We start from the raw sequence: 21,850 nt of genomic DNA on the forward strand, positions 1-21,850 counted from the left end.
GGGAGGGGGAGTTAAGATAGATGCCCAATTATTTAAAATTAATAGTTTGAAAATCTAATTATGTCAGTAAATACCTAAAACACGAGTTAAAAATTTTCTTATTAGGCTTCGTTTAACTAACTCCCTAAGCATTAGCATTTCTTAAAGATTTTATCCAATAACGAAAAGAAAGCCTCTATTTAACTCATTAACATCAACCATATAGTTTCTAGAAGCAGTGACTGGTCTAAAGGGGAGAAGATGAACAAGACATACCCAAAACCAAAATGGAGAGCAAGAAAAAAGTACATAAAAGAGCAAAAGTAGGAGATGATTATCCAGTACTGGCAGATGGTTTTGGCTTCTTGACGATCAAAACTGGGCACTTGACGTTCTGTGAGCAATAATTGCTCACACTTCCAAGAAAAGCCCTATAATTCAGGTCCCCATACAACGACTTACTGTACTATATATTAATAATATATTATCAAATTAAACATAAAAAGAAAGGACTCTAGAAGCTGAACCAAGTTGGTACCTCTTGAGGATTCCAAAGCCGTGACTACCCATCACCAGCAAATCAGCACCCAATTTCTGAGACATGTCACAGATCACGTCCCTCGGGTCTCCACTCTCGACCCTTGTTTCCAACTTCACCTATTCAACAAACAGAGAAAGGGTGTGTGATACGTGATAAAAAAAAATGTTAAATTAATATGGAAGGAACATAATTAACATACGTTTTGGAGATCTTTACACAATTTCTTGGCTTTCTGTAAGACGCAATCGGCGACTTCTTGGCTATACTTCTCGATGGCTGCGGTTATTTGCGGCGAATACGAATGCCCTGAAATTATACATAGAAACGTAGGGCAGCGCTTAATTGGGTGATACTGTTTTTTAATTATAAAAGAAAGAAGAAAAAAAAAAACTGGAATTTGAGGTTCATCGAGTATGCCTGTGGCATCTAAGGCGGAATAAACCCCATGATGGGGTTTCACGTACAGAAGGATAAGGGTATCTTTGGAATTTTGGAAAACTACGTTCTTCAGGCTCCAAGAAAGAGCGTACATGCTCTCATCTCCTTCGTCCACCGCCACCAGGACTCGCCGTTCGTTCTTTGCTTCTTCACTCATTTTTTTCAACTCGCCAAGAAAGTACAAGTTTGCCTTTGATTTTCTAAGGGAAAAAAGAAACAGACAAACAGATATATTGAGTTACTCACGCCACTTGCTCTTTCACCAATGTAATGTCACCAAATAACTCTATTTAATGAGTTAAAAATCATTTATTGCTGCATATTTATATTTTTATTTTTAATCAATTAAAACTTACTGTCACTTTGAACTTTGAACATAACTATTATAAAAATAATTTAATTTTAATGTGTATTTAAAGTTTTTTATATAATATATATTTTTATTTCTTACTCACAGTATTCGTTTTATTTATTTATATTAATATATAAAATAAATATTTTTTTAATAATCATTTTATCTCCATATTTTATTCATCATTATATTTTTTATTTTAAAAAATTAAAAAAATAACATTTATTAATTATTTTTTTTTAATAAAGATACGAAGTATCACTATCCTACTAATTTTATATAATATATTTTCTCATCATAGGAATTGGATGTGGTTTGTGTCCAACTTGAGCAGTGAAATGGAGGGGTTATTCGGTGAATCTGTTGGCGGTGAAGATTTGGGCTTCTGGTTTTCATATTTATTTCAACACAGTGGGCCTTACAATACTACCAGTACCAGATCAAAAGAGGACAAAAGATATTGTATTGCTTTTATACTATAATAAGAGTTAATCACTTATATATTGGTGGTAGTATAATTTTTTTTTATATTGACAATTAATTATATTTTTTAATTATATTATGTCATTATAAATATATTTATTTTTAATAGTGACATGATACAATTAAAAGATATAATTAATTATCAGTGTAAAAATTTTATACTAACAATGTATAAATGATTTATTCTTGTAATAATGTGAATTAGTCTTTACAGCCAGTTTGGTGCATGAAAAGAGGGAGGAAAGATGAAAGAAGTACGTGATAGAAATGTGTTTGGTGGGGTGGAAGAGTGTAAGTAAAAAAAAAGATGGGTCCCCCTCTCACATTGAAAATCATCAACTTATAAATAAACCAATTATCGTAAAAGTGTTACAAATGTTTTACGAACATAATCAATTATATTTAACGATTATTGAACTAGGTAGCATAATTTTCTTATACTCTATTTCCTCTTCTTTCTCTTATAATATCAACATGTACTCCATTCTTTCACTAAATGATCCTATAAATAAAATATTAAAATAAAATATTTTTCTTTTCATTTATTTTTATTTTTATTTCTTTATATTTCTCCTTCTTCCTTGTTATCTACAACACTTTTAATATATTTCTATTTAATATGTCAAACACATTTTTCTCACCCTTGATAATGGTTAAACTATGAATTGTACTTCCTCTACTCACTTTTTTTTTTTCATCCTCTAATGATAATTAACACCTTTTATATCGTTATTAATTTTTTCTTTCACTGTAATTTAACACTCTCAAAAAATATACTATAGTTTCCAAGAATAAGTCAAAACTACTCACTTGCGATTAATTAAGCTAACAAGAATATCTTGAAACTTATTTTCAATGCATATCTTAACGACTTTAATATGATTAATACAATGATCCAATTCATTTATCACTATCAAGTTAACATCATAATTTTAAGGACACTCTTTAAACTTTATTTTTTAGCACACCCTTCGACATACTCTTTCTCATATATCTATTTTTATTATTCGTTGATCTTTTGTTATAATTTTCCTCACTCATACTTACATAAATAACAATCTTTTTGTTGTTTTTCCATCATTCAATTTCCACCTCTATCATTCTTTTACAATTTTCTTTTCCTTAATTTCAAGTCAAATCTTTTATGAGGATTATTGAAGTGAATGTTATAAAAACTAATGATGTTACTTTCAAGAATTTTGAGCATAATGTTGTATCAATAGTGATGGTAAGGAAAGGAATAACAATAACTCAAATACATGTGATTTAAGACGTAATCAAACCTTATGCAGGTTCAGTAATATTATTACCATGTATCTCAATGTTATATAATTAAGTTAACGACTTCTTGGTTTTTTTTTTTTTTTTTACAATTAAAATAGTATATAGAAGAACATATTATGAGTATCAAATAAGGAATCAATAAATTATTGATTTGTATATTATAAATGGTTATATTTTACTTATTACATTTTTTCCCCTATTTTTCTCCAAAATTTCCAAAAAAATTTTACAATCTTATACCATAAAAAAAATTGTAGCACCGTAATATTTTGCCAAGTAACTGTAATGTCAAACTAATAGTTCATGTGACTGTGACATCAATATTGTTTAATAATAATACTCGACAGAAATTACTACAATCATTGATGAATAATAACATATGAATTAAAAACGGTGAAAAAAATGTCGAAAGATTAAAAATGATTTTTGTAAAAAAAAATTCAGACTAAAAACGTAGTTCATACACATAGTTATTAATTAAACCTGTAATATATGTGACGTGTCACATGACTCCCATGCACATTATCACTGAATGATAATATTTGATGATAAGAACTAAAAGTTTTAATGGAAAAAGTACAAGAAATAAAACTTATCAGAATTTTGTTTATGGGTTAAAAGTGATCCAAATTTATCCCTTATAATTTATTATTTTAGTTTTATTTATAAATTAGATAATGTTATTGTAAAATAAAAATTTAAATATATTTTTATTTTCTTATATATATATATATATATCATAAAATTTATATTTTTAGTTCTTAAAATATATAAAAAAATATTATTTTAATCTCTTTTAATTTGTTACTATACTAATGACTAAAACATTTTTTTTTTGAAATGATAAAGATTAAAAAGATAAATTTAAATTTCAAAGACTAAAATATTTTTTTTATATTATTTTAGAGACTAAAAACACAAGTTTAAGATTTAGAGAATAAAAAAAAATATAAGACAAATTTGGAAGATTAAAAAATAATTAAATTAAAAAGATATTAATAATTTAAAATAATTTAATATCACAATATAAATTATTTATTATAAATATATAATATAATATAATATAATTATTTATTTAATTATATAAAATCATTAAATCAACATTATATTTGTACATATTAAAACAGCCGTGACAAATAACAATATAACATTATAAGATGAGAAAAAAAATGATTGAATAGTAATTTGGAAGCGGGTTAGCCCGTGAGCGATCCAAGAACCGCATTTTAATATTTGGAATTTTCCAAATAAACGAGTCGGATGCGAATGAAACGAACCAACCCCTTTTCTCTCTCTCTGCTTTTGGGGTTAGGTCTTTCTTTCTACAATTCTCTTTCATTTCAATCGTAGATACAAACAAAAGGCAATGTTTTTGGTCGATTGGTTTTATGGGATTCTAGCGTCGCTTGGGCTGTGGCAGAAGGAGGCCAAGATCTTATTCTTAGGCCTCGATAACGCCGGCAAAACCACCTTGCTTCACATGCTCAAAGATGAGGTTCCTCTTCAATTTCCTTTTCCATATATATATTCTTTACTTTTCATTTTTTTATGTCTATTCGTCTATAGTGGAGGATCTCTCACCTTATTCACTTTAACGGTTTTAATATTTACTAAATTAGAGAAAAGGACTCATGTTTTTTAGGTCTTTCTGAAAGAAATCCAGCAGTTTTACTTGGATACTTATTTGATATTACCTTTCCTTGTTTTACCAAGAGATGTTGACATAAAATTCTTGTTAAAGTTTTTATTTTTTATTTTTTTTATTTTTATATTGACATGTTTTGGTCTATGTCTATCTATTGCCCTTTCTCATTGGCGTCAAACATTTGATTAAATTTTATTGGATTTTGCTGTTATTGCACCGCCAATTAGTTTATGGTCTTGGTAAGCAAGGGATTTTAACAGCAAGTGTGTACTTCTCAGTCTGTCGCTTTTCGAAATTGCCATGGTCTTGGTGTGATTTTTTATTTATTTTAAGAGTTGGTTTTGCAGAGACTAGTCCAGCATCAGCCTACCCAGTATCCAACCTCGGAGGAGTTGAGTATTGGGAAGATCAAATTTAAAGCTTTTGATCTAGGGGGCCATCAGATTGCTCGAAGAGTTTGGAAGGATTACTATGCCCAGGTCTCAGAGATTATCTTACTCACTCACATTATATTAAAACATGTGATTGGGTGCCACTAGGTCTTCTCTAGATATATTAAGATCTTAGTCTTGCTCCGCTATGCAATTTCTTTTTTTTCTTGTTTAGATGGCTAGGCATGATTTGGTCTTTACAACAACAACTAAGTCTTGTCTCACTTAGTGAGGTCGACTACATGGATCACATGATGCAATTTAGTTACATGAATTACGTAATTTGGCCTTTAACCAAGTTAAATGGTATTGTGTGATTCATGTGGCCAATATCACCTAATGAGATAAGCTGATAAGGATTTTTCTGTTGACTGTTGTTGTTTACGTGGCTAGACATGCTAATATGTGTTGATAGAGATTTCAGGTATAGAGATGTACAAGGAGTTTCACTTAGAATATTTGAATTCTTCTAGCTGTTAGCTAGGATAAAATTTTCTTGTGTTCAGTACTGTAATTGGCAGATCAGTGATTAATTGTAAAGTAAAAACTGCTCTTTTGGTGCAGTATGTTCTAAAAGATTAATATGTAATTCATTGTATAACTACAGCTAAACCAACGAGTTTATGCCTTCATATTTTATCTTACATATAAAAAACATTACTTAATTTGATTCATGGGTGGCAGAAATCATGGTAATAGCTTGCCGAGAGTGCCTTTTCCACTTTTAAAGGGTGTGGTAAAGTATCTGACCAAACATATATGTTTCTGAAGCAGTTTCTGGTTTAGTATTATGTGATATTTTAACTACGAACCAATTTTTCTTGCCTGAGATCTATTATATTGTGCTTGCTAATTGCTATTGGCAGAATAGTGATTAATTGTAAAATGTAAAGTAAAAATTACTCTCCTGTTGCAGAATGTTCTAAAAGACTTGTATGCAATTCATCATATGACCACAGCTAAACAAATGAATTTATGCCTTATTTTATTTTTAAAAAATGTTCATTACTTCATTTGATTCATCTGTGGCAGAAATCATGGTTATTGCTTGCTGATAGCTCTTTTTTCACTTTAGAGGGTGTGCTAAAGTATCTGATCAAACATATGCTTCTGAAGCATGATTTAGTATTATGTGATATTTGAACTAAAATAACTTTTTTCTTACTCGAGATCTATTATTTTCTTGTGCATGTTATTTATTTACTTTGTATGTTCCTGAGTAAGTTACATCCTTCTTTGATTCAGGTAGATGCAGTGGTCTACTTGGTTGATGCATATGACAAGGAAAGATTTGCTGAATCAAAAAAGGAGTTGGATGCTCTACTATCTGATGAATCTTTAGCCAATGTCCCTTTCCTTATCCTTGGGAACAAAATAGATATTCCATATGCTGCCTCAGAAGAAGAGTTGCGCTACCATTTGGGCCTGACTAACTTCACCACTGGCAAGGGTAAGGTAAATTTGGCCGATTCAAATGTTCGTCCCATGGAGGTATTCATGTGCAGTATTGTGAAGAAAATGGGTTACGGGGATGGCTTCAAATGGCTTTCTCAGTACATCAAATAGTCTTTTAGCAAGAGTTGGTATCTCATTTCTAGAAGTTTGTTTATGTAGTTATGATTTGGAGGTGTTGATGGTACGAAATTGCTGTTAAAAGAAATTGCATTATATTTCAATTTTATTTATATAAAATGACTGGAACCTCCTGTTTTCCCCACCCACACTGCGAAATGTACTCAGCAAATTTCAGTTGATTTGTGGTGATTGATGAATTTTTATATGCAACATTGAGGTGACCAAATCATCACGCTAGATGAAACTTATTTCTACATTTACGTCTGCGAAAAGAAAACACAGCTTTTCCTTGCTTAGCTAGTTGTTTGAGATTTGAGACAAATTATCAAATCAATGAAGAGCTGAATGCGTAAAATAAATGTCGAAATATTGAAAACCTCGTGAAGACTTGAGCTTGACTAATAAATTTTATATGAATATTTGTAATTGAAAATTACTCATTGCCACAAGATTTTTAATTTGGCAATAATTAGTTAGCGAATAATTTATTCATTTGGATTTCCTTGATATTTTTAGTTGACTTGAAATTATTACAGGAGGAAACACTAGTTCTACAATGATTTTCAATTTTTTAAGTTTATTACGGAATATGTAGATCATTTGACATGAAATTGTTTTAGTAACTAGTAATTTCATGTTTGATAATTGGTATGTAATTGTGTTAAATTTTTTAAGAGAGTTTTGTTGTCATAGTTTTATCATGTTCAAACAATATTTTTCTAATAAAGAATGATATATATATATATATATATATATATATATATATATATATATATATATATTATAGAGAGAGAGAGATTATGCGTCAATTTGTATATCACCGAGTGGATATATTTGAAGACAACATCAATACGAGTGTAAGGAAAAAAAATTGATATAATTTTATTTACAAAATAAATTTATATAATCTATAATAATCATACACTCAATTTTTCTTTCACGCATTATTTTATCTTCTAAATTTAACTTATATTTAATACATATATTTTTCGTATACTTTTTATCTCTTATGTCTCTCTTTATCCCAAAATGGGATGGACGAATATCACTACTCTATAATCTATTACTGAAATTTATTTGTACGATTGTTATCACCCTAAATATATTATGCAGCAAAAACATATGTAACTCCCAGCTAAAAAACCAAAAACCGATGGTTATATCACATGAAAATGCGAACTTGTCAAACAAGTATTTAGGAAAATAAACAAGTAAATGAATACTGGACTTGTTTTTGAGCGTTAGGTTTTTTGTAAGTCTTGAATTTCTTATACTTATGAAGTACAGAGAATGTGTTCTCATAACAAAGCATGGGGATGTAGCTCAGATGGTAGAGCGCTCGCTTAGCATGCGAGAAGTACGGGGATCGATACCCCGCATCTCCATTTAATATAGTTTTTATTCCTCTACAATTCTCTCTCTCTTTTTTAGATTGTCACAAGTCTTAGCAATTTATTTCAATTAATTTTTAAATAATTACAAGAAGAATATATGGGGATGTAGCTCAGATGGTAGAGCGCTCGCTTAGCATGCGAGAGGTACGGGGATCGATACCCCGCATCTCCATTTTTATGATACACTTTGTATTTTCCCTTCATAACTTTTGGGTTTACCTACTTTATAAATTCCATTTACCAATTTGCACAACCATGTCTTACATAAAAAAATGGACAAATTAGAGAGAATGTGATGCACAATCTAGATTTCCCTTCATAAGAGGTAGGACAGGAATTGAGCTCCATTCCACCTAAATCCTGCAAGATCTTAACCGTTGATTGGTCCTTTTGCACAACAATGAGGAAGAAGAGAAAATATGATACACAATTTATTTTTGTTTAGCAATCATCCTACAATATCTTAGTAATTGAATTCAGTCGCAGATCCTCTCCTATGGTTTCGTCCAGCAATCATATTACAAGATCTCAATTGTTTATTGGTTACTGCATATTAACGATCATAAAAGAGATAATGTAATGCACAATCAAAATTTTAGTTACATATAGGAGTGTGATTTTCGTAATGTTATTTGCAAAACGGATTGCCAAAATGCAATTTATGAAGCTGCTGGAGTTGTTTCGGTATGTCCACAGTGGAGTGGTACGAGATATTTTTCTGTCCTGCTGCCATGTTCCACGGCAGGTTGGGGGAGCCTCCTGTTGGACTTCTTAGATAGAAGATGGAATAATCATCCAAATTGTGTCATGGAATTTGTAATTTGTATTTTGTATTTTCTTTCAATATTGAATCAAAAAATCTTTTCTATTTCAACTAATTTAATAAAAAAAAAATTTCCTTTAACTAACAAATTCACTAAAATTTCTTTATCGCCTCCAATGTCCATGTCGGGGGAGAAAATCCCTTTATAGTTGCCCCTAATATCCTCATCCCATCTATGAATTCAGCTTCTATACTGGCATATTTTAGAAAATAGCTCCATTATTTGAAAGTCAGATAATTAATACCATATTTGATACCGTATATTATTATCTATTTTACATTTTTACTTTTTTGTATACCATGTTTACAAAAAAAAAAAAAAAAAAAGGTTTTGATACACTTATTAAAAAAAAGAGGGAATGAGAAGGCATAAAATGAGCTACAAAAAGCTACAGCCCAATAGCATCGTATCGACTGTTCATGGTTGGATTCTATGAGCTAGGCAAGTTGTCAATCCCCACTATAGAAAGTAGTAGAATAAAAGTGTCACGCTTGTATAATACACCAGGTTAGCTATCAGTAGAAATATACATGAATCAACCGTATCACATTTGAATATAACGCAATGAACCAGCCCGCATACTACTGTTTGAACCCCCACTATTTAACCATTCACCACAGAATCATCTTTAAGCCACCCAAAATCATGTTGGAAGATACCAGATTCAGCTTTAAATTGCGGAATAATTGTTCCAACTTTCATACACAGTTGATTCTGCATTCAGAATGCCATCATTTCTTGGTTGACCGGAAACCCCCAAACCCCATCATGGCTGCAACATCAGGATCAATTTCAGGTTCTTCCACTGCCTTCTCCTTCTGAATCCAAAATTGAACACGAGTTACTTACAAAGTAGTGAAAAAATAAAAATATTTATTAAAGTAATATTAGAAAACCATTTTTAGAAAAATGGATGCAATGACTAACAGTTAAAATAAGTTAATAACATCAAAAATTAATTTTACTTGATGGCAGTCTTAAAGTAAAATAAAAATAGACAAGAAACTTGATGTATATATTTTTTTATTAATGGGAAAGACAAAAACAGAAGATGAAAGAAAAACTAACTATCCTTAGGATACAAGGTTCCTATAGCATCCACAAGGACAAAAAGACATAATTGTCTCGAACATTCAAACAAACCAAAAAACTAATCTGAAGAATTAGCTCCTAATTTTGTCAACCAATCAGCGCATTTGTTCCAACCTATTGCCTATTTCAAACTAAAAATAAGCAGTTATACACACTCTTACCTTTTCCTTTTTCTTTTCCCGACGCAGTCGCTTTCTTTCTTCCTCTTCTTGCTGCTGTTTTAAAATCCGCTCATCAAGATCTGTGGAAAAAATGCAAGTTAATTTCCATATTCAAGAACAAAATCCATCTTAAACAGTGGTGTCGACAGACTGCCAAAAAATTTAAAGTTTCACATGAATAGTTAAAAAAATATTTACTCTAAAAAGCAATCAAAAATATTACATGGCCATAATTTTTGTTATGTTTTTTCTTGAGCATACACACGGACATATTCCCCAAAAATTTTAGTTCAAGACCCACCACTGAAATGAAAGATCACTTGAACTTTAACAATTTCAGGCCAAGGAGAAAAAATAATATACAGACTTTAAAGTTTTATGTTTCTATGAAAAACAACAGCCAACCCCTTCTCTTATCCAAGGAAGGCTTTACCTTGCTCCGTGAAGCTTCCAACATCTTTTCGTTTCTTTAGAACTTCAAATCGTTCCTGAACCTGTGCTTCATCAAAAGATTTACAATAGTCATGCAATGACACATATAAAACTAAGGAAACTAAATGACACACAAAGGCACACTCATGCGAGCATGCCAAAGGTAATGGATTTGTTATTTGACTTCATAGCACAATCTTAAGCTTCACCTGTTTGAGAGAAGCACGTTCTACTCGCATAGACATGCCCAAAGCTCTTTGATCTAAGGGACAATATAAGAAAAAAATATGAGCAAGGCAAAGGCAATTAAAACAGCTACACAGAAAAATCAGAGGAAACATAAAAGGACTACATACGTTTCTTTCCATTAATATGATCCAAGTAGTTTGCAGAGTCCTTTACCACACACTCACAAACTGAGCAGTAGTATCCAGCCTGCAGTGTACATAATTGAATTAAAAAATTGTACATGATCTGTGTAAAGAAAGCAAAAACAAAAACTCTGAAATCATTTAATAACTCCTATTCCTTGCACTCCTTGGTGCTTCTATACGCCTGACACACCAACAAGGCTGAAAATTTCCCCAAGGAAGCGGCAGCAAGATGATAATCCCAGGTCTCCAACTCTTCCATCTTATTTCATTTGTCACATAGTTTATAGATAAACTCTCACTACAATCAGGTATTAATAAGCCCAATTGGGTTCTCAAACCTACCTAAAGCCATAATTCAACTGAACCTGGGAACCATATGCAAACTGTGCACCAAAAGGCATTCTCATGGGTCACAGAAAAAAGAGAGCTGATAAAGCTTATGGGTATTGACAATGGCATACATTTCTAACAGTGCTACTATAAAATGCCAGACTTCACTAAGGAGAGTTCGACAATGTCTTGGGTCTCCTGGCAATTAACAACCAGAATTGTGGATATGGTTAATTTTTAGAGACACATGTTAAATCAATCCACAAAATTCATACACAATTAGACATGAATGAAACAGAAATTTTATTAACTGCATCACTCAGGGTTCAAAATGAATCTGGAAAACTTTTGAAATTCATTAAAAGAAGTGCTCCTATGCGTAACCACTAAAGTCTATTACTCATTCTAAACACTTAATCACCCATAACACATCCCCCAGACAAATGAAATTAAGGTCATCAAGAGGAATTTAAAATTTGACAAGTCAAAAAGAGAAAAGAACAATTTATCTAAATCTAAAAGTTCCTGAATACAATAATCAGCAATATCCAGAAATCTAAAACAAATATAAAAAAGTTAAAAAAAGGTACCTGCTGACTAAGTGGTGCAACCGGTGTAACAACCTGCAAAAGATTGCATGTCATCAGTACAGCAGAATCATGTGATAGAATTTCAGTACGAGTAGTTGTGACCCCTCAAAATCTACAACATACACTGCTTACAAATTTCCAAGAACCCAATAGCTGTTTACTATCCATTTAGAACTACTAGAGCATTGAAGTTAGTGTCTACAGTAGCATACCTGAGTCTTCCCCAAGCGGGATTCAAGGTCCACTTCATAATCTCTATGTTTCAAGGGCTTCCTCTGCACGGGAGGACCTTTAGCTGCACCAATAAGATGACATTAGTTGCTACTCAAACTCAAAGCAAACATAACTCCAACCCCATCACAAATTGGGCGACTTACCTTTAGGTTTAGCTCGACCCTCCTCCTCCTGTTCAAAATCAAATTACAAACAAGCTCAATTAACCAACCAAAATTATGCAAAAAAGTAATAATAACAAATAATAATCGGAAGCAGAAATTGGCATCGCAGGAACACCAAAAACGCACCTGTCTCTCGCGCTCCCGAGCACGTTCCAGATACTCCTCCCGATCAAATTTTCTTCTGAATGTGTTGTCAACTCCAACGACCTGGTTCAAGTCAATGATGTTAATAATTAGGAAAGCCATCGACATATCGTGGAGATGAAAGAGAAGTAGATTTCAAGTTCAGAACTTACATTGTTGCTGGTGTTAGCCATGGTGACAAGCAAAAGAATGATAAGAGAACAAATCAAGAAGATGTTACAATGATAGCTGAAGTTGTTTGAATGATGAATGAAACGAAGGACCCATTCACAGGCTGGTATGAAACCCTAGTTTAAATTCAGAGATTAATAAATTAACAAATTAATAACAATATATAAATAAACAAAATTACATTAACAAGTTGGGTGTTTGGTCTAGTGGTATGATTCTCGCTTCGGGTGCGAGAGGTCGCGAGTTCGATTCTCGCAACACCCCTGTTTTTCTTAAAAACTCTAATTATGATTAGATAACGAGTTATTATAATTCTGATACTTAGTATAATAGCTTTATATATTTAACTTTATTAATTGTTTAATTTTCAAAAATTTAATGTATTTTGATATGTTCTTTTTTCATGTCATACATTAGACTCCAGTAATTTAATGTAATTTTATAAATTTAATCTTTTTTTTTATAATTAAAACATGTTAAAGTCTTTTACTGTAATTTTTTTAACAAAAAAAAAATGCCTTTCAAAATTTTCATATTTAAACAAGTTTAAAAACACTTTTATTTAGCAAAGCTTTTTTTTATTTTTTATGATCGTAGTTAAATACGAAATAGCTTATGCTAACATAAAATCTTTATATATATATATATATATAACTCACTTTTAAAATATGTTTTTTTTTTCAAGCACGAACTAATAGGCCATATTAATAACGTCCTTTTTTTTTCTCATTCAACTTTGAGCAAGGATAATTTATTTGCAAAACCAACTAATTTTGTTTACTGTACCAACTAATGTTATTCAATGAAATATATTATTTTAGTCCTATTATAATGTCAATCAATTTAAAAACATGAACGTAACTCGTGCCAATGCATGTATGTAATACTAGTTTGAAATTACTCAAATTTAAAACAAGTCATTGTCACCATAAGAAACGTTTGAATTAAAATCGAAAGGTTGGTGTTAGATGCATGCAACCTTTTGAATTTATTGTTTTTCAATTTTTTTACATTAAAATATATAACATGGATTTATTGTTTTTCAATTTTAATTTTTTTTTATAAAAAAAACAACTCCTATTAACTTCTTCAAGAATTATTTTTTAAAAAACACTTATTTATAAACATTTATTTTTAAGTTTAAATAATCAAGCTCTATATATTTTACCAAGTTTTCACATTGTATTTGTATGATGACACATTAATATATCATATCATTTCAATAATTTACCATTTTATAAAATAAATCTCAAACAAAAAAGTGAATGTATTTAATATCTTGAAAATACAAAATATATTTATTTATTATTTATTTAATAATTTATTTGACATGTAATTATTTATATTTTCATATATTGTGTTTCATATAGAAATTACTCAAAATTATATAAACTCTACGTATGGTTAAAAAAATAGAATCATAGTTTTGTATTTTTAATATATTTTAATTAGCAAAAAGAGTGAGTTAAAATTAAAAAAGGTGTTAATGTTTATTAAAAAAACAGTGTTATTTATTTTATGTTTTTTGACGGTTTGATTTAATGGGTACAAAAATGATTTAACTGCATTTAAGTTGAAGAGAAGAAATACATAAATAAAAAAGAAAAAACAGAGGAAGGAGAGACCAAATCGAACAAGAGAAGAGAAGAGGGGAAAAGTGAGAGATCGACGACAATGTGGAGCTCCACAACCACCACCATGCTCGCCGTAATAGCTCTCACGACGTTTCTCTCACCGGCTTCAGCCGACGACGTCGTTGCGCTCACAGAGGACACCTTCGAAACCCAGGTTGGCAAGGATCGCTTCGCTCTCGTCGAGTTTTACGCTCCCTGGTACGCACGCACTTCCCTTTCATCATTTTCCATCCAAATTAAATGCAAATGCAAATGCAAATGCAAATGCAAATGCAAATGCAAATTATCTTTTCATTGTTAGGTGCGGACACTGTAAAAGGCTTGCCCCTGAGTACGAACAACTCGGAGCCAGTTTTAAGAAAGCCAAGTCCGTTTTGATTGCCAAGGTTCGTCACTGTTAAGTCTTAATCGGATTTAGCTTTTTTGTTGAAAATTGAAAATGTAATTTGTTTTTATTTTTGCACGGAAAGTGTATTTATATTGTGAGGATCTTTGGATAGGTGGATTGTGATGAACATAAAAGCGTTTGCAGTAAATATGGGGTTTCTGGTTACCCTACGATTAAATGGTTTCCTAAGGGATCTCTTGAACCAAAGAAGTGAGCATTTCCTATATAAAAACACATAAATATTATTGTTCTTAACTTGTCGCTATTCATTGCATTGCATCTGATATCCACATCTGAATGAATTGTCTAGGTATGAAGGAGCACGTACTGCAGAAGCCCTTGCTGCGTTTGTGAACTTGGAAGCAGGTATTTATCTTGTAGAGCCTATTCGCATCATGTCAATATTGATTTATATGCTAATTTTGAATTATATTTTTAAGTTGGCAAGGAGATTTAAATGGTATCGATAAACATGCATGCTCTGGAACTATGAAACACGGATACGTATCCAAATTTTAAAAATTATCATGAAAATCTTATCCAATTTCGATAATACTTTCAAATCCTTTAAAAAATATGAAGTATCTATTCCAGCTAAATAATTCATATAAATATATTTAATATTGAAACATTATCCCTTGGAAATTTTCTTTATGGATGATTTAAAGGAAGAAATGAGATTGATAGTATTATTTCTATTTGTAAATAATACAGAGTAATTTATGATGAAATGATTTGTAATTTATTTGTTTTTAGTAATGTATAAGAATTATTTTTTTAATTTAAATTTGCAAAATTGTAATTATATATTTATTATGTTTATAAATTTTGATCAAAATTACAATAACACATTTATTATATTTTATGAATATTAATAGTTTGTTATCCATTCTTTGATCTGCATGGCATGTTGAGAAATGTTAACAATACACTTTCTTGAACACTCTTTATTATTGATTGAAATATATTGAAATCACAAAATGTTGACAACATACTTATTTTTTAGTGAGCCTAACTTATGATTTATAATTTTTAATAACTTTTAACTAGTGGTAGGGTTTATGAGATTGAGTGTAATAAAGAGTGTGTTGTTTGTATTTCTTTGGCATTTTTAGTGTTTCTCAATTCTTGTAACATTTCTTTGCGTAGTATTAAGTTGATTTGGGATTGATATCAAATATATGTTGTTAATGCAGGCACCAATGTGAAGATAGCTTCTGTTCCATCTAGTGTGGTAGTTCTCTCTCCGGATAACTTTAATGAGGTTGTCTTGGATGAAACTAAAGATGTTCTGGTGGAATTCTATGCACCATGGTGAGTGTAGATTAACGATAGATGATATGCCAAAACTTTGTGATATGGTTTTGATTTTTTTCATTTTCAATTTTCAGTTCGAGTATTTTTCTTGATAAATTTAATTATGTCTTCCAGGTGTGGTCATTGCAAGGCCCTTGCCCCTGTAAGGATATTCTTCAATCCTTAGACTTCTACCATAGCTTATGGTTATTGTATCTTAATGATTTTCACCTACCTGTGACTATGTCAAGGTCTATTCTGATAAAGTTTTTACTATTTCTTCAGACTTATGAAAAGGTTGCTGCAGTATTTAAACTGGACGAAGAAGTAGTTCTAGCCAATGTTGATGCTGACAAGTATAAGGATTTGGCTGAGAAGTGAGTAGTGACATATTTTGATTTTTCTATTTAAACTAGGTAGATATCATATTTAAGAAGTTCACGTGCCTAATATGGAAAATTTGTCATTATAGATATGGTGTTAGTGGCTATCCTACACTAAAGTTTTTCCCAAAGAACAATAAAGCTGGTGAAGATTATGGCGGTGGCCGTGATTTGGATGATTTTGTAGCTTTCATCAATGAGAGATGTGGCACCTACCGTGATGGGAAGGGTCAACTTACTTCTAAAGTTAGTTAAACGACATATGTTTACGAATAAAAGAGACCAAAATGATACACTTTATATCTGAATGGCTAAATTATTCTTGCTGTAGGCTGGTATAATATCGTCTCTGGATGGCTTGGTGAAGGAGTTTGTGAGTGCTGATGAGAATGAGAAGAAGGCAGTATATTCCCGGCTTGAGGAAGAAGTTAAGAAGCTTAAAGGTCATGCTGCAAGGTTTGAACAATTTTATGGTTCTGTTATGTTTTGCTCAGGTTTTATTTTGAATTGTGATTATTGTAAAGCGCTAACCGTTTACCCACATGTCTTTCTTTAATGATAAAGATTTATTAGTTTAAATTTCTGAGATATTTCCTTTTTGTTTGTGCCAGATATGGCAACCTCTACTTAAAACTTGCTAAGAAGGGTATGGAAAAGGGTGCAGACTATGCAAAGAATGAAATTCAACGTCTTGACCGTATGCTTGAGAAGGTAATTTATCACGTTTTCATGTTTAATATCATAAATGTATTTGAGAGTTGTGATCAAAATATTATAAGCACGAAACGTGCATATATCATCATGTCAGATTCATTGGGCGTGGTTCCACTTAATGGGATAGGAACTCCCGTGTCCGATGACATAAAAAATGAAGCTACCACCTACAGTTGTGTTAAATTCACTATTTATTTTTTCTATAGAAGAACATGCAAAATCGTTTATTACAGATCAAACATTATGATGATTATGAGTTTCTAGCCATGTCCGTTTGTATGTATCTCTTTAATTCTGTTGAACAGACAATAAATTATATTCTGCATATAGCAACAAAATAATTAACTTTTGTTTGAAATTTCTACAAAATATATAATTTTCAAATAAGATGCTTGGGACCAAAACCGTTCCTTATGAATTATGAATATCAATCAGATTAAAGATCCATAGTTTTGCTTTAAGGAACTTGATATGGTGGAATTCTCTCAAGTGCCGTGCTGGTCTCTTTTAACAGAACTCAATTATTTAAATGCTCATTGCATTTTCAATTTAATATCCTTTCATTGTATGGCGCTACTTGTGATGATGTATGTAAATGATGGCACTGTGCTCGTAATTTTGTTAATTGAAGATTAATTACTCTAGGGTCTGATGGTATGATATGCCTAATATTCTAAGCAATTTCATTTTTAAATTTAATTAGTAATTTGGATTACTCGTCTGAACCATGTTTGATTTTTTCTGTCTTTTGATGCAGTCAATCAGCCCAGCAAAAGCAGATGAATTCACTCTCAAGAAGAACATCTTATCTACCTTTGCTTGATCTTACAGTGATAGAATAGTTATTTCTTTCAATTCCGTGGGGAGATATGATTCGTAATTCCTGAGCTTCTAGGTCTTATCACACCCAAGTTTTCTTGATGATCATTCCATCTAAATATGCAGTCTTACGCTCATTTTTGGACTGTTCATGTACCAAGTCGTAAAATTAAAGCAAATGTAGACTCTTTTTTTTCTTTTTTTCTGAGAAATCATTTTCTAAACCTGTATTGACTTCAGGTTAGTCTTTTCTTTTCCTTTTTCTTTTTTGCCTTTTCTCGTCAATTATCTTGGAGACTGAGTAGCCTTGCTGGCCTACAACTACAATCCCACATAAAAACTCTTTGGTTTACCGTTACATGTAACCCTCTGGGCCCTATAGCTGTACAAATAATTGATAAGGTTTACCTGGAAGAAGACAGGGTTTAAGGGTGTGATAGCACCATAGCCTTTGGAACTAAATCCCAAGCACCCAAGCAAACCCTGTCTGTAATGCACTTGGGCTCTGTTGCCTTGGGCTTCCCATCGGCCTTCTGGTGGTGTTGGGCCTTCCTCTCTTTACTACTTCCCTGGCCCTTGCTTCTCTTTACTCGTGGGCAGAGAAGTCGAAGTCGAAGTCGAAGTCGCAGGATGAGGCGGTTATGGAAGTGCATTGGGCTGCTGTAGAAGAAACCACTGGCATAGGGTGCTATCCATGTCTTCCATTGTCCCGAGAGAGAGAGAGAGAGAGACTATCATTGCTCCCTTCCCGCTCTTCTTTTATATCCTTCAATGCCATTCCTTTCTTTTTTTCTAAAACCATTTTTTTAATACTCGCCCTATAAATTTATTATTTTATATTTTATTTTTAAAATAAAATATTTACTTCATTCATTATTTTTTATCTTCTAAGTGGAGGTTACCGGAGTGTATCTTAATAAATACCTCTCTAAAAATATGAGCATTTTGAATTACCACTTTTAATATAATGTTTTTTTTTTAAAATTACTATAATGAGAACCAAATCAAGTAATACTGATTAAAAATGTTTAATATAGAATCATATAGAAACAAGGCCAAATTATATGTTTATAAAGTGATCAACGGAATAAAATATAAGATTGGGTGCCATAAAATATATATATATATATATATATTATTCCTTTTTTAATTAATTTAATATATTTTAAAATTAATAATTTAAAATTATATTATAGTATCAATTATTTATAATAAATCTAAAATCTATTTTACTTGTTAAAAAATATTTAAAATTTATAAAAATTTTAAGTATAACAATTTATATATTCAAAGTATGTATTATTATAAATTTTAATTATATAAATAAATTGTTACTTTAAGTATTGTAAAAGCTAAAATATTCTTTTGTTATTAAAAGATACTCTAATATTATAATTTAAGTATGTATCTAATTTGTGAATTTGTTTGGATAAATTTTCTCATAAGTACTTTAAGACTATATATATATAAAAGTTAAAATTAACTTATACATGAATATAAAATATTTAAAAAAAATTAATATGAGAGATATTCTATGAATCTTATAAAAACTTATTCAAACAATTTAAGATCCAAAAATTAATTCTAAAATGTTAATTAGAATTACCCATATGACTATTAAATGTGAAACTCCAATAATATGATTATAAAAGAAATGTGAATATCCAATACAATTTTCACTACATATTTAGTATTCTTATTTTTTCGCATTAGTGTGAAGTACTCATTGATTTAGTTGATTATTAATTTTTATCAAAATTAAATAATCATCTTTAATACGGCATGTCTTCTCATTTCTATTTTTTCATTAATAAGATTTAAGCCTTCAACTTTACATAACAATACCTGGTCAGTCTTGTTTTTATGAATTTTTTTACAAGACTCTTGTGTTTTTGTTAAGTGTTTATTTTTATAAAATATAAAATTTATTTTTCATTCAATCAGTTCATTTAAATAATCACTTACGACTAGAAGTGTCAATTTGATCCGTAATTTTGGGCCTAACCCACCCCACCTTGTATAATAGCGTAAAGTGAAGTGAAATTTTTTAGGTATGTATCCTCTTTGGAATTATAATTTTTCATTAGAAGTGAGACGCCCAAGACAAAGTTGATGGTTAAATTCTTTTTTAACTATTTTCCAACTTTGTATGTATCTGTCTCCTACCGAAAATTTTCGGTATCGATGTTGACTTTGACGTTGATATATCTCTTCTGTTATAATTTGTTTAATGTGGATTGAAGTAACATATATCATAACTAATTATTTATATAATTAAAATTTATAATAATATATAAATTTGAGATAATGTCCACTCTGCGATCTTATCCTCCTTTGCGTTCATAAGTGAGGAACTATGTATTGTTTTATCAGAATTTTGTAAAATTCAATTATCAAATTAGTTATTCAAAACCTTAAAGTATTATTTAGTTACTAGAAGATAATTTATCAGTAAATTATTTTTTTAAAATTTACAATTTTATTATATTAATTTCAACAGAAATTAAAATTATGACACCAAATCTGATTCATTTTTTTACAGTTTTTGTTAAAAGTAAAGAAATTTAGGTAATTTTTTTCCATAATTGAGCACTTTTTGGAGTAATTTTTTTATAAAGTTATTTTTTTTATTCTTTCTCAAGATAATGACAATTAGATAATTTAGCCAATTCCTTAAAGTTAAGCAATTTTAGTTTATTTATTAATTGATTATTTGATAACTATTAGTCAACTTTAGTGTAGCATATTGAGTTTAAAAACCAAATTTATTGCTTAATTGTATTTTTTGTTTCCCTATAAAATCTAATGTGATTTTTTTAATTCTATATTTTTAGTTCTTAAATTTGTAATAATAAGCAATTTTATTCCATTATTCCATTGTTTAGTAAACTTGATAAGTACATTTATCATTTATCATTATCCCTCCCTCTCTCTATTACATGGGTTGGTTGCATTTTTAATTCATACTATTGTGTAAATTTAAATTTTTTTTTGATATAGAATCTTAATTATCGTAATTTAAAAAATAATAAATTTATTGAATAAAATATATTAAATAGTAAGTTATATAATTTGCTTATTAAGTTTTTTTTTATCTTATGATAAAAAAAATATTATATATTATCTCAAACAAGATTTAACATTAAATAAGTATTTTAAACGAATATTTTTATAATTTTTTATAATTGTTAAACTAAATTCAACAAATATTAAATTTAAAATTTTATAATTTGTATGAAGGTTAAAGGTTTAAGAGGAATACTAATTTTGAAAGTTAAATTATTTAGTCAATAAATTTGTATAACTTAATAAATAAGTTTATCATCTTAACTTTTGTAAATTTTAAATTCAAATAATAATGATTAAACACTAAATAGAACTAAATTTGTATAACAATGTTAATTACAAATGTAATTGCAGTAAAAAAAATTACAAATGTAATTAACTTATTACTTATGTAATAATATCTACAGTATAACTTAAATAATTCAAATGACTTAGTATTAATGGTAGTAACATGTCAGATTAAAGAGAGGAAAAAAGAGAAATAGAAAGAAAGAGATATTTTTATTTTATTTTAAAAAGGATACTATGATATTTTTATATACATAAAAATTTCTCTCTAACTCAAAAAAGTTGGATTATCATCCCCTATGAAAATGATTTTATGGGAAAGTAAGATAAAAATAGTTTTGAAAAATTATATTCCTAAGAATCTCCTTTTTATTTTAAACAAGCTATCAAACATGAGAAATTAACATTTATGATTTAAGATTTGCAGGAATGTAAAAATATTTCGCATATCAAACACTCTTTATAGTCGATGAATGAAGTTAAATTATTTAATTTTAAAAATTAGAAAAATATAATTATGTAATTAAAAAAAAGAAGACCAAAATGATAGATTGAAAATTATAAAAAGACTAAAAGAATAATTAAGCTCAATTTTTTTTTAATTTTCTATTGAATAACTTAAAG

At 29.7% G+C, this 21,850-nt stretch overlaps 4 protein-coding genes and 3 non-coding genes across 10 annotated transcripts; 5 read left to right on the plus strand and 2 right to left on the minus strand.

Moving 5' to 3' along the window:
• Positions 1–158: 158 nt before the first annotated feature.
• On the minus strand, positions 159–1,223 carry LOC109797644 (universal stress protein A-like protein). Of its 4 annotated transcripts, none has more exons than XM_083059096.1 (4): positions 938–1,223; positions 720–826; positions 518–636; positions 159–440 (listed from the first exon to the last, which is right to left on the minus strand). In XM_083059096.1, exons 1-4 carry the CDS (start codon positions 1,113–1,115, stop codon positions 314–316), a joined length of 531 nt encoding a protein of 176 aa, XP_082915222.1. In that variant the 5' UTR covers positions 1,116–1,223; the 3' UTR covers positions 159–313. The 4 variants fall into 4 exon arrangements, with proteins under 4 accessions (XP_082915222.1, XP_020213335.1, XP_082915223.1 ...); XM_020357746.3 differs by having other exon boundaries at positions 911–1,223; XM_083059097.1 differs by having other exon boundaries at positions 159–410; positions 938–1,220.
• Positions 1,224–4,318: 3,095 nt separating this feature from the next.
• Positions 4,319–6,907, plus strand: LOC109797481 (small COPII coat GTPase SAR1A). The gene is made up of 3 exons (XM_020357532.3): positions 4,319–4,572; positions 5,070–5,201; positions 6,399–6,907. Exons 1-3 carry the CDS (start codon positions 4,444–4,446, stop codon positions 6,717–6,719), a joined length of 582 nt encoding a protein of 193 aa, XP_020213121.1. The 5' UTR covers positions 4,319–4,443; the 3' UTR covers positions 6,720–6,907.
• A 1,133-nt stretch (positions 6,908–8,040) lies between these two features.
• TRNAA-AGC (transfer RNA alanine (anticodon AGC)) lies at positions 8,041–8,113 on the plus strand. Its single transcript has one exon. It is a non-coding gene; the product is annotated as a tRNA-Ala (tRNA).
• A 108-nt stretch (positions 8,114–8,221) lies between these two features.
• TRNAA-AGC (transfer RNA alanine (anticodon AGC)) lies at positions 8,222–8,294 on the plus strand. The gene has a single exon. It is a non-coding gene; the product is annotated as a tRNA-Ala (tRNA).
• Positions 8,295–9,418: 1,124 nt separating this feature from the next.
• LOC109797056 (C2H2 and C2HC zinc fingers superfamily protein) lies at positions 9,419–12,776 on the minus strand. The gene is made up of 10 exons (XM_020356954.3): positions 12,620–12,776; positions 12,450–12,530; positions 12,303–12,330; positions 12,138–12,220; positions 11,926–11,958; positions 10,988–11,066; positions 10,841–10,893; positions 10,633–10,693; positions 10,200–10,279; positions 9,419–9,764 (listed from the first exon to the last, which is right to left on the minus strand). Exons 1-10 carry the CDS (start codon positions 12,638–12,640, stop codon positions 9,678–9,680), a joined length of 606 nt encoding a protein of 201 aa, XP_020212543.1. The 5' UTR covers positions 12,641–12,776; the 3' UTR covers positions 9,419–9,677.
• Positions 12,777–12,830: 54 nt separating this feature from the next.
• Positions 12,831–12,902, plus strand: TRNAP-CGG (transfer RNA proline (anticodon CGG)). The gene has a single exon. It is a non-coding gene; the product is annotated as a tRNA-Pro (tRNA).
• Positions 12,903–14,230: 1,328 nt separating this feature from the next.
• UNE5 (thioredoxin family protein) lies at positions 14,231–18,111 on the plus strand. Its single transcript, XM_020356806.3, has 11 exons — positions 14,231–14,470; positions 14,574–14,658; positions 14,773–14,870; positions 14,971–15,026; positions 15,857–15,974; positions 16,092–16,119; positions 16,242–16,333; positions 16,429–16,585; positions 16,671–16,795; positions 16,951–17,050; positions 17,811–18,111. Exons 1-11 carry the CDS (start codon positions 14,313–14,315, stop codon positions 17,874–17,876), a joined length of 1,083 nt encoding a protein of 360 aa, XP_020212395.1. The 5' UTR covers positions 14,231–14,312; the 3' UTR covers positions 17,877–18,111.
• Positions 18,112–21,850: the final 3,739 nt, after the last annotated feature.

The sequence above is a fragment of the Cajanus cajan genome, chromosome 6, assembly GCF_000230855.2.
Source record: "Cajanus cajan strain Asha chromosome 6, NIPB_CcT2T_4, whole genome shotgun sequence".
Taxonomy (NCBI): domain Eukaryota; kingdom Viridiplantae; phylum Streptophyta; class Magnoliopsida; order Fabales; family Fabaceae; genus Cajanus; species Cajanus cajan.